The following is a 17,808-nucleotide window of genomic DNA, read 5'->3' as shown; positions in this document are numbered from 1 at the left end:
AATATATTTAGGATATACATGCACATAGATACATAATTCTAAAGTTAGTTTTATCTACTCCCTGGACCTTCTAAAAGTATATACATTTTATAAAACTCAAAACGAATTAAAACAGATACTCCCAATGGAAGAAAAGAACTTGATAAGTGCTATAGGAAAGTATAAAGAGCACATGGGATGAATATGCATTAGTATTAAAATTACACATCAAGCTCACTTAAGCTGGTGTACACAGTATCCTGCGCCTTTAAATTGTTTCTTTGAATATAGCAGGTATATGTTGTGTGTAACATGTCTAGGAGTAATTCCTGAAACATCTATTTTTCTAAAAGAAAGAAGTCACTAGTGATGAATTAGTGTTATGTCCCAGTAAGTGACTGCTTTTTTTCGTTTTAGCTGTTATGGAATTGCAATGGGCCTAGATGTGTAACTGTAGTGTCATAACATATTAAGAAAAAGTCCATTTGTTTCATAAGCATCATTTGGAGTTAGAGAAATAAAATTGAGTATATATCAAATACCTCATACAAAAAAGACTATACAAAAATCATGGACTTTATTATACTTTAAAAATCTTCTAACAGCATAGTTCCTGAAGCCTTGTCAGAGAATACCTACTTTGACAAAAAATAAGCTCTCCACCCCACACGTATACCACCATTACATAAAAATTGAGTTCTTCAAATTCAATTCTAAAAGGAAATGTAGCATGATTTTTAACTGTATATATGCATGATTAATAGTATCAGTGAGATAAGAATTAACCAATTCACTTAACATTACAAAATCACCAAATATACAAAGCAGTTTTGCACATTAGTTATAACTTAATCCCCAGTTCTCATATTAACTGAAGTAAATTACATGAGTACAAGCCACAAGAGACTAGTTTAAAAGTGTCGTATAGTTCCAGTTTCAATGTGTGTCCTTAATGTAGAACAAAATCTCATGAAAGAAGAGTAAGTCAAACTTGCTAAAAAATAAAATGAAAGCCTTGCTTGCTACAATCAGTGTGTTTGAATATTTTAAGTACAGTTTGAATGCTAGGAGGTCGTTGTCAAAACCAATGTTAGTATTTTCATTTTATTAATTAATTCAGGTAGCAGAAGGTTTAGCAATACATGGGATCTTGGGGTCTATCAGCATTTATAAGATTCAAATCTTAAATATTTGTAGCTCCTACATGTAACTCAAAATTAACATCAGATGCCTTTACCACACAGGATTATATGTTATGTAATGTGTTACGCATACCCTACCCCCTTTTCCCAAGCATAAAGGTAAACATCATTTTACCACCCCTAGAGCCTGAGAATTCTTTTGAAATTAAACACATACTAGTCATTGTAGAAATAGCAAAAACAAGACTGGCCTTGGGAACTTTGTCCAGTCCCTTGTTAGCAAGTTTTTAAAATTTTGAAAGGGAGAAGTAATACTTAGTTTCCTGTCTACTGATTTCATTACCATAGTTATAAAAGTACTGTTTGTATAGGTAGCAGAATGCATAGCTGAATTAGGTAGACTTAGTTTCTTTTCTTTTAAAGAATCAGTTTTGTTAATTTCTAAAAACCATCAAGCATAAGTATGAATCTGAGAAAGCTATCCCAAATTCTAATTCAATCACCACCAAAGCATCCAAGAGCCAGAAGGGATTTCAAAGGGTTACAGACCAAGATCAGCTTTAACATTATGCAGAAACCCATGGGCAGCCTTCGTCAAACAAAAAGGAGAGTTTCTTAAAGTTGATGCTTAAATATCTGTAGTATGGAATAGTTCACATAGTTCTAGAGCAATGGAACAAAAGTTGAAATATCTAAAATTGTTAATCCCACATAATAACTTCGATTTGGTGTTGGAATGCTCTTTGGTCTGATCTGTGGACATAGGTGTATTATTGAGGAAATTCCTGTCAAAACATGACTTAAAAGGAACTACCTAAGTCTGCCAGTGCCTTTAACTTTAGCCTTCACTTTGACCCAGAGTACTAACAAAGGGCAGCACTTAGTTACTGTGCAAAGCGCCAGCTCGTAAAACTGCCCCTAATGCTAACCACCTTCCTTGTAGGGTGACAAGTTTCATCTGAACCAAGTGAGGCAACAACTGAATAGTATAAACAAAAGACTTAATGAAACAGAGAGCTTACTAATTCTCAGAAGGGTCTTAAAAGCCAGACCTGCCATGGCTAAATCAAGTGCTGACCACAGAAATTTCGACTTCTACCAAAGGAATGACACACAAACTATCAAGAAAGCATTCCCATTTAGCAAGCACAAAATCAACTGTCTTCAGAAAGTATTCTGTAAATTTCTACTTTTTTACTATCTGTTTTGGTAACATAAGGCTTCAAAATAATGATTATCAAGTAATCATTATTCCCATTTGGCACATGGATAAAAAGAATATCATGATCCTAGATATAATTATTCCCTTCCACAGAAAACAGGGTGCATACCGTGTGAAACAGCCACACTATATTGTGAGAGCTAAAACAGATGCTGCTTCTAAATTCAGGACTAACACAACTATATCAAAGAACAAAGGGCTTTTCCCCTTGTAAAATTAGTCTTAGTGGCTGGCAAATCTCTTGAAAATTTTAGTTATGTGACTATTTTACTCAATATAATTAACCTGTCTCTATATAGTTTTACACGTGAAACAAAGGAACATAATTTCTATCAGCAATGTTAAAAATCTGAGTAAAGAAAAAAAATCAAGTTTTGACATAGAGGGAGGCAGCAGGGAAGTATCATTTAACCTTGGCACTAGGCTAAAATCCTTCCTTGGTCAACTCTCTTATACCGAACATTCAATTTCCTTTCAATATTTCATAGAATTAGACCTTTTATGCATTTGAAGAGTAGAAGTATGTACAATAACTAGTGCAAATTATTCTATTCTCATATATTAGTTATTTGCCTTTGTGGATATAAAGTGGTGATCAGTATTTTATCAAAACATGGAATTATGAAAATACTGTGCATATCAGTCTGAAATTTAAAAGATTACATTTTCTAAACTAAACTCTGGGCATTTTTACTTTAAGCAGGCAACAACCGTTATAGAATTTCTTTTGAAATGTCACTTGATTTTCAATAAAAATTATTTCACGCAATGCAGAAAATATGATGTATTATCCTGTAACAATAATATCTTTACATTTTAAGTCCTAATCTAAAATGTACTTGAACAAAAAAATCCCTTTTAATAAATTCCAAAATCTTATTTTAACCATTACTGCTCTGCAGCAATAATTCAAGTTCCAACCTGAGAACTAAGAATAAGATAATTAAATGCCAAGGGATGTATCAATCCTGAACTGAAGACACTTAAGCTTCTTTCCCACTGGCATCAGGTGTCATACATCAGAGAAATGTGAGCAATCCCAGAAAGTGCCCTGAAATCACAGTACCACCTGCCACAATTTGAAACCTTAAGCCTAAAATCTTTTTTCTAATTACTTTACAAAAGTTCTATTGCACATTTAATAGTTAAAATATTTGCAAACTTGTAGAATTCTCTGTATAAAGGTTTTGAACCGATTCAGTTGAAAGCTTCCTCACTGCCAGCAAAAATGTTCCTAATGAGAAGAGGAAGCATATCCATGAATATCTGAAGCTGAAGAATAAATGGTTTCTTATGGTCACAGCCAATTACAACGCAAGAAGTTCACAATTTGAAGGAAAAAAGGCTTGAACAAGTGTTAATTCCTCAGCAATCTACTTCAAGGAGATGAACAGGTTTCTTTTAGACATGTAGAATTTGATGTTACTGCATAGTATATCATTTTTAAGGAAAAAAAAAAAACAGTGCATACCTAAGTGGTCAAGGTCAATCTTATTTTAAAAAATGAAGTTAAAACAGGTAAATATAAACTTTAGTCTCCTTGGTATATCAACAAAGTTGTTACCTTGTGCCATTGAACCACAGAAACCGTCAATAAATTCCAAGGGGGGTAATACCAACCAAAAAGCAAGGATAAGTTCATGCTTCTGACTCTCTTTTCTTTCCTTCTTCTCCCAAATCACTCTCTTCTGACTGGCTACTGCTAAGGACAACAAACTGCCCCTCACTACTGGCTTGGTTTGGTCTACTGGAAGCAGCTATCAACCGACTTTGTTCTTCTAAGTCCTAGTAGAAAAGACAGAAAAGAAACTAAGTTTGTTTGCAATCAAATGCAAAACTATGCATTTAAAATATGTACTTGAGAGCTGCTCAATCTTTCTGTCATGAACATGTATGCATAATTCTGGCAACTTACTGAAAACAAAGGCTACACACAACCAGTGCAACACCAAAGTGAAATTTGGCACCATTTTAGAAATCCTGTAAAAGCCAACATTTCCCTCTTCTCCATTTCTATGGCTAACAACATTCAGACCATGGTTATCTTTCACTACATACCACACCAAATGGCTCACAATGGATCACTCCAGAGCCCTTCCCTTCCACCTCTCTGTCCAACTTACCTTGCTAAATCAGCCATTGCCCTCCTCAGCCTAACCTAGCAAGGAAGCCTCAACTTCAGTGTCATCGTCACGTCCCTCTCCTTTGTCCATAAGTCCAATCAATTCCCAATTCCTGCTGATCTGTGCTCATTAAGTATCCCGCAAATTTCTCTTTTCTGTTGCTACTGCCACCACCCATAACTGGGTCTGACAATCTCATGTATCACCATCTAATGCATTTTCCAGATTTTGCTCTGAAACTTGCCTAACTTAAAATTATCCTGTTGGATGGACAATGATTTGACACTGCTGGTAACATTAAATATTTACATAAATATTTCCTGGATATTCCTGGAGGCCAACACAGCTTCCAGCAATGGCAGTTAAGTCTATATACACACAGCCTCTCAAAAGACCTGCTTTGATAGCAACAAACTTCGCTGGAATATGGAAATATAAGTTCTGGTATGTTTGCTAAACAGCAAGTCGACGACACATCGGTAACTATAACGTAAACATCCTATCAGAAGACAGATGTCTTCCTTTTCTGCTGCGCTATGAATCATCTGATTATGAAGTGGCTGAGGAAGCAGAAACAGAATTTCATTTGGAAATTCCAACCTGAAAGTCACAGTGCTGAATTAAGGAAACTTCATAAACATCGTATCAAAAAAGATCTAGATACTAGGACTACATACCTTTTCGATTTGTTTTTGTTTACTGAGTTCTTTCTGTTGTTTCTCTTTTACCCTCTCTATTTCCTTTTGTTTTTCCGATGCCCTACGATCCTAAAACACAGATAAGTACAACTAATGAATTAAATATGAAGAACTTTAAATTTTAGACTTTTCAATTCATATGGCCTTTGTAACCTTTTCATATTTTTATATTTACATGAAAGCACACTAAAAATATACATTCTTAGTCATTTATCCAAATTCTAAATACTGCATCAGCAATAGTATCCACTGATAACCTTGCACAGCAAAATCATTTTATTTACTTGCTAATATGAAAGATCTTATATTACTTTAGATAACATTCTTGGATAATTAGTAAGTATCTTAGATTCTTACCAGTTCTGCATGCAAAGCTATCTGTTTTGCCAGTCCAACAGAATCACAAATCTAAAAGGGGAAAAAATAGGAAAAACTCAGCCAGTTCTCATTCAAAGTTATAATTTCAAGTATCCAAATGGCTGGTGCAACTAGATTTACAACTCATTATAAGGCACTGCTTCAGACAAAACCTGATTTAAGAATGTTTCAGTCCCCAAACGAAGCACCTGTGTATTTTCTTCAGAGTCTGAGTTTCCGCTGCTGCGTCTCGCCTCTTTCACACACCCACCTTCCGGTTATCTCAAATTCATTACTGAGATGCTAAGGTTTGCAGAGAACTAAGCAGATGCTGATGCTGTTCTAAGCTGAAGACATCTGGAAAAGGCTGATTGCGGGAATATACTGCAGTCCCCGAGTAAGGGATGAGGCCAGAAGACTGCACTAGCCCTCAATGGCCAGGGAAGACACAGGTCTGTAAGTCAGAAGGCCCAACATATCGGCTCAGATACCTTCAGAGCAACGGGCTTTGGTCAAACAACTCTGCTGAAGTAGGCCAACTTTGGCAGTTTTTTCCAGAAATCTTACTAAGAACTTTGACTATGATACATATTTCACAACCTAAACACATTTTGAAAGGCAATGTATACCTTTTCCCCCTCATTGTTTGATTCAAATATGTAGCAGACTGATGACAGATTACTTTCACTTCTGCCCCCTGATGTCCGAAGAACAAATCCAAAAAGCCTTTTATTTTCCTGGTGTGTAGCATACAAAACTACACTGGGTAATGGAAACTGCCAAAGAAAACATCAGAAGCAAACATGAGATTTTTCAAACACTTACAACTGCACTCTTATACATAACAAACTCAATTACTAAGTTATATCATAAACAGAACATTAGAGCCAATTTTTTTTTTTTTAACAACGTGGCAATACAAGAACAAAAATGTCATATTTGGTTTGGATTACCAGGCAGAATAAGAGGTTGTTGAATGCTGAATTTATTAGTCATTTACACATTTTACAATAACAAATAGAATAACAAAAATGCTCTATATTATTAAATGATTAAATAAGAGCATATACTTGCAACTATTTCAACCTAGATAACTATAAACTCAATCATGTTCACCTTTTAATTCCTCCTGTGTTTATCCCTTAACCAGGCAGCATATATCATATCCTAAGAAAACCTAAGTATCACAGCAGATTGCACAATTCTTTAAGTTGCATGGAATGTTCAATTATAACTTTATGGGGGAAGATGTCCACCATCAGCTTAATTATAACTTAGCCAATCATAATTACTACCATATTTCAATATATAGGTTCAGAATTATTATAAAGATACACATGTGTATGTGCACAGAGGGATTTCGAATAAAGCTTTAAACATGCCGAACTCACCGTGAGCCTTGTAACTTGTGTCTGTGGATCAATTAACCTATAATTAAAATTTTGGAAAACATTTTAATTAAGCTGAAATTAAACTTTTTGTACAGTTTTTTTTTTTTTTTTTACATTTATTCATTTTTGAGAGACAGAGACAGAGCACAAGCAGGGGAGGGGCAGAGAAAGAGGGAGACACAGAACCCAAAGCAGGTTCCAGACTCCGAGCTGTCAGCACAGAGCCCGACGCAGAACTCGAACTCACAAACAGCGAGATCATGACCTGAGCTGAAGTCGGATACTTAACCGACTGAGCCACCCAGGCGCCCCATTTTTTGCACAGTTTTTTAAGGGGAAGGTCATTACTTACTTTAAACAATCACAAGTGACTAATAAATGTGACTCTGTCATACGAAAGATGTTATGGATGGCCCGGGCAGCTAAAATTTGCCGCATTGTTTCATAAACAACATCTGGATTGTCATCTGATTTCACCTCCATGGAACCAAGAAATCGGACAATAAATAACTGATGAAGAATAGAATCTACAAAAGAACAAGATACATTATATATTTCTAAATTCCACATATCTCTTCCTAAGAATAAAACACACTGTCACCTTTTAGATTTTGTAGTAAAAAATACAACCTAGTAGAAGTATTTACAAATTACTCCTAACTACAGTGTTCATGTTATAAGAAAATTAAGGTCTCAAATTCAAACAGCAAAAGGTTCTGCTTCAACAATAGGTGGTTCTTGTACTATTCTTATACCTTTGCTGTAAGCTTGAAATGTATCAAAATAAATAGTTACTGCAAAAAGAAAAAAAAGTCATGCTCCAGTTAGCAGAAGAAAACATGAACTGCTAGGAAAAACTTAAAGGACAGCTATTGAGAATTTGACTACGAGGTCAGAAGTATGATATTATAGAATTTTAATGAAATCTTTAAGCCTGATTAAGTTCTGTTGCTTTGAGTGTACTATGAGCAAAAAGAAAGCTATGAAGTAAATGTACCATTAAAACAGCATACATCAGAATAAATAAAAACAAATCCTTCACACAGTTTACCAGAGAATTTTTAAAATATAAGAATACTGCACATCTGTTTTACCTTCAGTTTCAGATTTTGTACCTCCTCCAGATTCTCCAAATGGATTTGTGCGCCTGAAAAGTTTTTAAAAAATTATGAACCAATGGTCAGTTACCATGAGCCATATGGAAGAAACCTCAATCATTGAAACTGGAGTTAAAAACTAAGAGTCACAAAAACTTGTACACACATTTTTTTATAAAGCTCTAAAATGCCTGATCCTGTCAAGGTACACTACTGATGACCACCTTACTCTGACAAAGGCCTCTACCTTCACACTTAGCAGGCTGAACTCAAAGCTGCTGCATTCTAGAAGATGTGGATGAACTATAGACAGACACACACACACCCCAACATCCTAATAAACCATGTTGTGAAAACCTTGAATTCAAATAAAGGGGGGAAGGAACAGCCGATTTAGCTTCAATTTTAGCTACCTAAGAAAAATGCCAAGGATTTCCTGGGATTTTAAAAACCTCTTTTTAGGTCCTTTATTACATGTTGCAAGTTAACTATGCTAACTTGAACATTTTTAAATTTTAAACCTGTATTTCTGAAGGCATATGTAAAGGAATGCAAGAAGAAAAGCTAAGTAGGGATGAAGCTACCTCCCCTAAGGGTGCTTGGTTCTTGGCACACCCACAATGAAGGAAGAAAAGTACAACTGAAAATAAGTTTTATAAACAAACAGAGAGCTAAGTTGTTTTAAATAACATTGGCATGAAGATAACATGAAATTGATCTCCATAATACATGTCTGACCTATTCTATCAAATCCTAAGTAGATTTCTATGATCAAACAGAAATTTTTTCTTGGTCATAGCCATGTATATCCAAATCAATGTATGAGGTGTCCAACCTACTTAAATAAATTTGCCTTAAGTCACATTTCCTTCATCCCAGAGCCAAAAACAAATTTTTTTAACAGATTTGATATTTCTCATTATTATAAACAAAAGATGACTTATTAATGATTCATAACATGAATTTAGTGCCTTCCTGGAGATTTTTTTTTAATGTTTATTTTTATTTTTGAGAGAGAGACAGAGCATGAGTGGGGGAGGGGCAGAGAGAGAGGGAGACACAGAATCTGAAACAGGCTCCAGGCTCTGAGCTGTCAGCACAGAGCCCGACATAGGGCTCGAACTCATGGACTGTGAGATCATGACCTGAGCCGAAGTCAGACACTTAACCAACTGAGCCACCCAGATGCCCCAGGAGATTTCTTACTCTGACTCAAGATGATATTTTTCCTTTTTTTTTATTTTTATTTTTTGAGAGAGAAAGAGAGAGAGAGAGAGTTGCGGGAGGCACAGAGGGAGAGGGAGACAGAGGATCCGAAGCAAGCTCTGTGCTGACAGCAGAGAGACCAACGTGGGACCCAAACCACAAGACTATGACCTTAGCTGAAGTCGGGCACTTAATTGATTGAGCCCACCCAGGCGCCCCTCAAGAATTTCTGAAATATTGTCGTGACCTAAAGAATGGACTGTTAGCTTTCTTCTGCAATTTTAAGAGCAAATACCAGAAGCAGATAAATAATTCAAAATTAAGTAATCTCAAAAAAAAATTCAAAATTCTCTTAAACTGAATTGCCTTCACTTATTTGAGGCAGAAAACAAAGAGAAAAACCTACATGATTCTTTATCAACTACCAAAATTAGGTAATTAAAGAAAGTACAACACAGCTGATATATATATATATGAGGCACACTGTAAAAATGGAATCATAAACCTTATAGACCATAGAACCATATCACTGTGATGCCATCACCCACCTGCCTCCCTGGCCAAAGGCTTTTGCCTGGCCAGGCTGATCTTCACACACAGGAGAAATGATGTCAAACTGTATTGGAGTGTCTGGGGCAACAAGAGAATCTAGAGAGAGGGCAGCCAAATTTGTGGACTCAGATCCCAAGGATCCTGAGCTGCTGGTTCGAGCTGTCGGTGGCCGAGATTGTCTAAGCACAGAAGAAAACCAGAAGGCATTGCATTTAGTTTTCTCTTTTGGAAATTAAATACAAACTATGAGAAACTTTATGTCAGTAAGAGGAACAGAACAAATTTCAATATATACAATCACAGCTACTTATTTAATAACAGACTTCTTTCTTTCCAATGACTAAATTCAAAAACATAAATGACCTCACTCTAGAGATAAACACTAGGAAAATTTGGAATATTTTTTATTTAGCATCCTCGCTGGTAAATTTACCAATTTGAAAATATATTTTCTATGTCTGGGGGGCATATTTCGTACTAACGTAAGTAGCACTACTAAAATCAAAGTGTTTTGCTAACACTTTCAATAGCCCATATAGTTTTAAGACTTTTTTTTTGAAGTTTATTTACTTATTTTTGAGAGAGAGAGAACAAGCGGGTGAGCAGGGGAGGAGGGGAGGAGGGAGGGAGGGAGGGAGGGAGAGAGAGAGAGGGAGAGAGAGAATCGCAAGCAGGCTGTGCACTGTCAGTACAGAGCACAGTGTGGGGCTTCATCTCATGAACTGTGAGATCATGATCTGAGCCAACCAAGCGTTGGAAACCTAACTGACTGAGCCACCCAGGCGCCCCAATAGCCCATACAGTTTTAAATAACCAAAAGTCTGGTAACTCACCCTGCCGGGCGCAGACTTTCATGCCTCTGCTGGAAAGATGGGGAAGGAGTGACCGCTTCCAAAGCCGACTGATTTACTCGTGCAGCAATTTCCTATTTTGTTTTTTAAAAAGGACTAGAATTAGTAAAGCAAGAAAACCAAAAGTTTGAACAGAACTCTGAATTGTCAGAATGCTCTTGAGTAACACTTAAAATGCAAATTGGAGTTACTAAAGTAGTTCCACATTCCATCTTAAGACACATAATTAACTTTATAACATAATAAGCTTCCTCTTACTTCTTACAGACCTAGGTCTTTAAATATTTAACTACCAGATTTTCTAGACTAAGGTTTGTATTGTTAGACCTAATACAGCATCTAGTATATAGGTACTCAACACATTTGCTAAATAAATAAATTTAAGAGTAGGAAACAAACAGAAAATATCAAAACTATTAAAATTTTTTATAACTATACAGGTGAGTGTTTTCATGATCTTCCAAAATATATTTACACTCAGAAACATCTACATATTTATTAACTGATGAAGTTATCATTTTTGGACCAAAATGTGAAAGAAAGCTTCCTATAAGAAATATTTTTAAACTTCATATTTCAAACACTGGCTACATAAAACAGTATTTGCATTAGAAAAAACATCATGTAACATTTAAAAAAAAATTTTAAGTTTACTTATTCAGGCAGAAAGAGGGGGACAGAGGATCCAAAGCAGACTGCACTGACAACAGAGAGCCCGATGTGGGGCTCAAACCCACGAACCGTGAGATCATGATCCGAGCGGAAGGCAAATGCTTAACCGACTGAGCCACCCAGGAACCCCATCGTCACTTAACATTTTTGCATTTCTGTGTCTTATAGTTAGCAAAAATATCACGACAATGCTACAAGTTGATCAGAATTTCTCCTCTCATTAAACACAGATAAAGTAATTCTGGATAATCTGGAAAATACTACTTAAAATTTAGAGATCTGATAACTTGTGGGGAAGTAAGATAACCCTGAATTATTCAAATGCAAACACTGTATTTACCACGTATTCTCTAGGTATTAACAGATCATTCAACTTCCATTTTAATTTTTTGTTGCTCCCAAGTAGCATAACAGAAAGGAAAAGCTAGACTGGCAACAGATCTAATTACTACAAGCAAAAGGCTTCTCTACAATTAGCACTAATTTTCTCAGATTAGGCTCATAAAATTATTATACAACTAATAGAAGTTACTACTATTTTGGAGATCATGAGATACTGTTTCTTTATTCAAAACTTGTTCCCAGGAATCTAAGTCCTAGGTGTCTTGGGTGGCATTTCAAAGCCATTATGATAAAAACAGAACTCTTCAAATTGTTCTTCCATTCACTTGAGCTTAAAACCTGCAAGTCATCTTTAATTCATCTCCTTCATCCTTTCTATTGGTCAGTTAGTAACTACTCTAGTCAATGTCTTTTCACCTGTTTCTACAATGTATCATTTCTTCTCTCTTCTCTTAGTTACCAGAGTGTCCAGACCCTCAGCTCATCCCTTAATTATTGTAATGGCCTCCTACATGTTCCCAGACACCCCTGTCGAATCAACTATTATCCAACAACAGTTTAAGACTTAAAAAAGTGAGGGCTTCCTAAAGAAATCAGCCCTGTTCTGCCTCAACTCAAATTATCAGTACTGCACAGCCTTGAGGTGTCCTGGAGGCGGCCAGGTTCACAGAACAACTGGGCCCACCAAGACTGGCAGAGGACACACAGCTCCTTTCCTAAACCAAGTCTTTTCCCAACTACATTGTAGTATGGACCCACTTGTTTCCTTCCACAGTTCTCTGGGTTCTGCCTGTATATCTGGATTGCACCTACATGGAAGTTCATCTGGCTTGATACCCTTGCTACTCAAAGTGTATGTGGCAAAACAGAGTTCAGGCTGAATACCCGAACCCTAGATATAATATGTATTTTAACAAGATCCGCAGGTGATTTGTATGCACATTTCAGCTTTCAATTATTCTCCAACAAGAAACTTGAACTCCGATTATACTACTGGTTTCAGAAACACACCGTTTCTGCCTTTGTGCTTTTGTTTTTATTCTCACGTCTGTAATTTCTTCTCTTATCCTCAAAATATGGACAAATCTTAGCCAGCTCAGGAGTCTGTATCAGCTCCACAGTTTTCTCTAAAATTAAAATCCATATTTGATCTTAACATTTTCAAATCTTAAGCTTCTAGTCATTACTATACACTTTCAATTATATACTATTTTATATGAAATGTTACTTAAATGTTATGTTTGTATTCCCATACACAGAGGCCCCTGGAGGGCAGAGCCCTGGCTTATTCTTATTCATCTGTATCCTTATCCATGGTGCTCAGCCCAAGGCTAAATCCAGCATTGATACCCAGTAAATATTTGTTAGCTGACAGATTTCCATTACATTTGAAATAATTTATCTAAGAAGACTAGATGCTCATATATGGATACGTTAAAGCTACCCATTCAAGGGCAAATCAAGATTACAGAATTTGAGAGATTAAGACATAATTAATAAAAGCCATGTAAGCCACAGAAGTATTCAATTTTGCCAGATCTGGATATCATAAATAAAAACATTACCTCTGGATTTTCACTTAAATATATTTGTTTGGATATGTTATTTATTGTACAGATCCACTGCAAGAGAAAAAGAGAAAGAAAAATAAGACTTTTTTCCTACAATCCTTCTCTTCTAAACAAGAATGTTCAATATCTCATTGAATAGAAGTTTCATAAGATGTAACACATAATCTTTCTCACAAAAACAGTATTTTCCTATGTACATAAGTATAGTCTGTGTGTAACAGAACAGTGAATAGATTTATTATTTTTAAAGCCCAAATTAACTTCATACAAGGGAATAAAAACATAGCAATAATGTTAAGTTATAATTTAGTAGCCTGTATTTGTTTTTATATCACTTCCCTTCATAATCTCCACCAAATAAGAGAGTCTGGATTCAGATATCATGATTAACACTAATGCAAAAAAGTAAAGAGCTAAATATATTCCCAGCGAATGCATTTTACAACTTCCCTTCTTCAGATTTATAACTAATTAACATAGAAAATGCTCTCTCTTCCACATTTTCCACTTCACTCTCGAGGATTTCAGTCCATGATGAGCCTCATTAAACTAATATTCTGTGTGGTAAGCCCTGCAGAGAGCAGACACAGGTCTGTGTTCCTCACAAACCAAAAGCAAGTTTTAATACCTACTCTTTTGCATAAGAGGTAAATAAAAATAGATCTCTATGTAATTTCTAACCTTGTCTTCTACCAACACAGTTATAATACCAGATAAAATGGCTCAAAATCAAGTATAGTATACTTTCATCGAAGAGTATTTCTCAAGACAAAGTTTTTGAAGTGTCAGTTCTTGGTGGTAACTTACCTTCCATATTTGGTGCACTAGAAGTAAAAATGGAGCCAAAAATAAAAGACTCGTGAGGAAGAACAGACACTCCCAAATTTTTGTTTTTCTGTCTTTCATTTTAAGCTTTACTTGCTTCCTGCCATGCTACATCTGTTGCCACTATGTTCTTAATGCAGCAAATATGGTCTCAGAAAGTTGGTGAGAGAAGAGAATAAATTAAACTGTCACCTCATGATACTACTAACTTGCCAGAAAGCAATAGTCACAAGGTCATTTCTGAAGTCGTGCCTTTAAAAAGACAGACAGCAACGATTTCTAACGTCTCCCCTTATAGGTCTAGCTTTAAAATTGTCTGTGAAACTTAAGAATGTTGCTTGGGGACAACAGATTTTATTTTTAAAAATTTTGTAATTAACTAGGATTTTCCAAATTTCTATCTTAGTATTTAGTTGCTGAGATATCTTGAGATGTTGCTGAAGAAATTAACTAGATAAAATTTTACCTCTTCGTGGTCTTTTTTACTTTCTGCTTGCAAAATTGAAGATCTGAAAAAAAAAGAAAGAAGTTTGACCCTTAACTTAAAAAAAATTGATCTGAGAAAATGTTTTATCTTTCAAAGTACATATAAAACCAATCAGTATCAAAACTTTAAAAACCCAAAACACACAACCAATCAATATCTTAGGAAAAGGAGACCACCAGGGGCATCTGTACTCATATTTTAACAACTTTGACTTTGGCTGTCTGTGCCAAAACATAACCAAAAAAGAAACAGGTGCTGTTTTTCAGAAGACAAACTGTACCAAAAGAACACTGCAAATAAGACGATGCACTTCAACTTTCTGACATATCCTATATATTTCAAATATAAATCAGTAATCCTAATAGAAAACACCAATTATACTTAGTTATTATTTCTCCATAAATATAGTTAAGTAAAATTTTTCAATATATTAGTCACTAACATTGGGATGTTTAGCTTTTCTATAAATGTTACTAAGTTAGAGAAAAAAATAATTACTAATTTTGAATCACACTAGGAATGTGAAATGGGAAATCATGTAAAGCATTATTAGCAATAAAATGAAAAAACAAAAAAGTAAGTACTTGTAGTAACATATTAACAATTTGGTAATTCTGACAAATGAACACAGGGACTCCCAAGATCCAGCATGATAAATGACACAGTAACTGACATTCATTACATGTTTAAAGAAGGAATATGAAATTAAACCACCATTTGATAAAAGACAGTGAACCATAGCATCTTAACATAGAGAAAAAATGACTGAAAATTCAGAAGCTGCATCTGAATAGTAAGAAACATCAAAAAACAGTATTTTAATTAAGTAGAAAAAAGCTACAGATAATTTAAACATCATTAGGAAAAATTTTAGATTATGGTTTACATCCTTAGATTATAATGCAGCCATTGTGAAATGTTTTTAATAAGCAGCTGTAGATCCAAAGTGTGTGTGTGTGTGTGTACACGTACACACACACACACACACACACACACACACACACACACACACAGCATTTCCTCAAGTATTTTTTTTAAAATGTATTAGAGGGGCTCCTGGGTGGCTCAATCGGGTAAGTGTCTGACTCCTTTGACTTTGGCTCAGGTCACGATCTCATGGTTTATGAGATGGAGCCTCATGTCAGGCTCTGCACTCTCATAGCAGAGACTGGGTTTTTCTCTCTCTGCCCCTCCCCCCTCTCAAAATAAATAAAGTTAAAAACAAATGTAGTTAGAGTAAAAACTGTAAGGCAACAGACCAAAAAGTTAATTCTTGTTTCTAGTTAGTGAGATTATAGCTTTTCTCAATATTCCTTTTGTTATATTTTTCTGTTTTTCAAAAATTTATTCTAAAAGCTAGTCTATGGGTTCTCAATGCAAAGGTAACAGAAGTTTTAAAAATTGCACATAAACATTAATGGACTAAATCATTAACTTAATCAGAAATACATAACATTTAACAATGACATTAGTGGGGCGCCTGGGTAGCTCAGTTGGTTAAGCATCTAACTTTGGCTCAGGTCATTATCTCATGATTTCTGAGTTTGAGCCCCGCATAGGGCTCTGTGCTGACAACTCAGAGCCTGGAGCCTGCTTCAGATTCTGTGTCTTCCTCTTTCTCTGCCCTTCCCCCACTCATACTCTGTATCTCTCTCAAAAATAAATAAACATAAAAAAAATTTTTTTAATAAAAAATAAGTAAAATGACATTGGTATTTGCACTTACTACACATTAGGCACATTACATTATGTTAGATTTCTATTCTTCATAACAACTTACAAAGTAGGGATTATGACCACCCCACCCTCATTTCACATGTAAAAAAAAAAAAATGGTGCTCAGAAAGGCTATATAACTTGTCTAAGACCACATGGTAAGGAGCAGATTTCAAATTTGAACTTTCTGACCCCAAGGTTAGGGCTCTTTCCACTAACTTGTGCTGCCTTCCCCATACCATGCAGAATTTTCAGTGAACAGTATCTTAACATGAAATCACAGGTTTTTACCATATGACCTTGTTTTGACAAGGTCATTTAACCTAGTCAGAAAGGAAAATGCAAATCATTTCTACATGATTAAAAGGAAAATGATCTTAATATGTAATAAGCCTAAAATAGCTATAAAATGTCTGAATGGCAAGGAATTATCATGCATTTCAGTAGTTCAAATGATTACAGATTTTATTAATAGTAGGAAAAAATACTAACTTTTTTCCATCAAAGGAAGTGATCTGAAAACAGTACCGCCTGTCTTCACAGTCAACAGCCATTACCGAACAGTTGTCTATGTCCATGGCGAGGCCTCCTGCTACATCCCCACGTGCCTGACTCATTAAGTTTCCACCCTGCGTGAAGTAAAACTGTCTGTCCCAGGTAGATGACACCAAGCCTGTTTTACTAAATGAAGAAAGTACATTCACTCTTCAGTATCAACACACCTGAAATCTCATCATAAGCCAGACACAAGATAAAACATCACAAAGAATCAGCTTGCAAAAAGGCACCAAGGTGCCTAGAAAATACAAATAGCAGTTTTTCAGTCTCTAAAATAAATTCATGTATGTCAACCCACTTTTGCGTGTGTGCGTGTATTTCCAAAACAAGGCTAGAAATTATCAAATTGCAACTGTTATAACGATGTTCCATAAACTACAGTTCAACTTTCAAGAGAAAAAAAATCGAAAGAAAAGAATTCATTTTGTTCCTAAGGTTAACTGGCTTTATCCTACCTTTAGGTAAAAACTGAAATTTGATCTGATGGTGTAATTAAATATAAAGTATGATAAAAGTGATATTTAATGATATTTCATGTAATCCTAGATTTAAACTCAAACTGGTTTTGCTTTTAAAATAACTCTGGGGGACCCTGAGTGGCTCAGTTGGTTGAGCGTCCAACTTCGGCTCAGGTCATGATCTCATGGTTTGTGAGTTCGAGCCCTGCGACGGGCTCTGTGCTGGCAGCTCAGAACCTGGAGCCTGCTTCAGATTCTGTCTCCTTCCCTCTCTGCCCTTCCCCATTTGTGCTCTGTCTCTCTCTGTCTCTCAAAAATAAATAAATGTAAAAAAAAAAAAAAATTAAAAAAAATAAAAATAATTCTAAATTATTCAATAAATACCTAAATAAAATTTTACTTCTGAAAATTATTCACGTACCCCCATCAAAAAACTGACAAAAACACTAATACCACTAAGAAGATTCAACCTTTAGTAAAATCAAAATAATTTAGCAGCTGTCAATTATATATTATGTTCACTTGATATTACCCTAGATGATATACAATGTATGAAAATAA

At 35.3% G+C, this 17,808-nt stretch overlaps 1 protein-coding gene across 4 annotated transcripts in view; it reads right to left on the bottom strand.

Moving 5' to 3' along the window:
- The window catches only part of APPL1 (adaptor protein, phosphotyrosine interacting with PH domain and leucine zipper 1), a 55,205-nt gene that overhangs the window by 17,383 nt on the left and 20,014 nt on the right, over nucleotides 1–17,808 (bottom strand). For 2 of the 4 annotated variants that reach the window (XM_047849474.1, XM_047849478.1), the window contains 12 exons: nucleotides 16,724–16,912; nucleotides 14,495–14,537; nucleotides 13,198–13,254; nucleotides 10,601–10,692; nucleotides 9,764–9,946; nucleotides 8,007–8,059; nucleotides 7,265–7,439; nucleotides 6,913–6,949; nucleotides 6,151–6,297; nucleotides 5,522–5,572; nucleotides 5,144–5,233; nucleotides 535–4,128 (listed from right to left, as the gene is read on the bottom strand). In XM_047849474.1, the coding sequence (XP_047705430.1) occupies nucleotides 3,982–4,128; nucleotides 5,144–5,233; nucleotides 5,522–5,572; nucleotides 6,151–6,297; nucleotides 6,913–6,949; nucleotides 7,265–7,439; nucleotides 8,007–8,059; nucleotides 9,764–9,946; nucleotides 10,601–10,692; nucleotides 13,198–13,254; nucleotides 14,495–14,537; nucleotides 16,724–16,912 (1,264 nt within the window). In that variant the 3' untranslated portion in view covers nucleotides 535–3,981. Of the gene's footprint in view, nucleotides 1–534; nucleotides 4,129–5,143; nucleotides 5,234–5,521; nucleotides 5,573–6,150; nucleotides 6,298–6,912; nucleotides 6,950–7,264; nucleotides 7,440–8,006; nucleotides 8,060–9,763; nucleotides 9,947–10,600; nucleotides 10,693–13,197; nucleotides 13,255–14,494; nucleotides 14,538–16,723; nucleotides 16,913–17,808 lie in introns of those variants that run through there. The other 2 variants (XM_047849477.1, XM_047849476.1) reach the window with 1 other exon arrangement.

Source organism: Prionailurus viverrinus, chromosome A2, assembly GCF_022837055.1.
Source record: "Prionailurus viverrinus isolate Anna chromosome A2, UM_Priviv_1.0, whole genome shotgun sequence".
Lineage (NCBI taxonomy): Eukaryota > Metazoa > Chordata > Mammalia > Carnivora > Felidae > Prionailurus > Prionailurus viverrinus.
The sequence above is the reverse complement of the archived record's forward strand: the minus strand, read 5'-3'. Positions and strand labels throughout refer to the sequence as shown.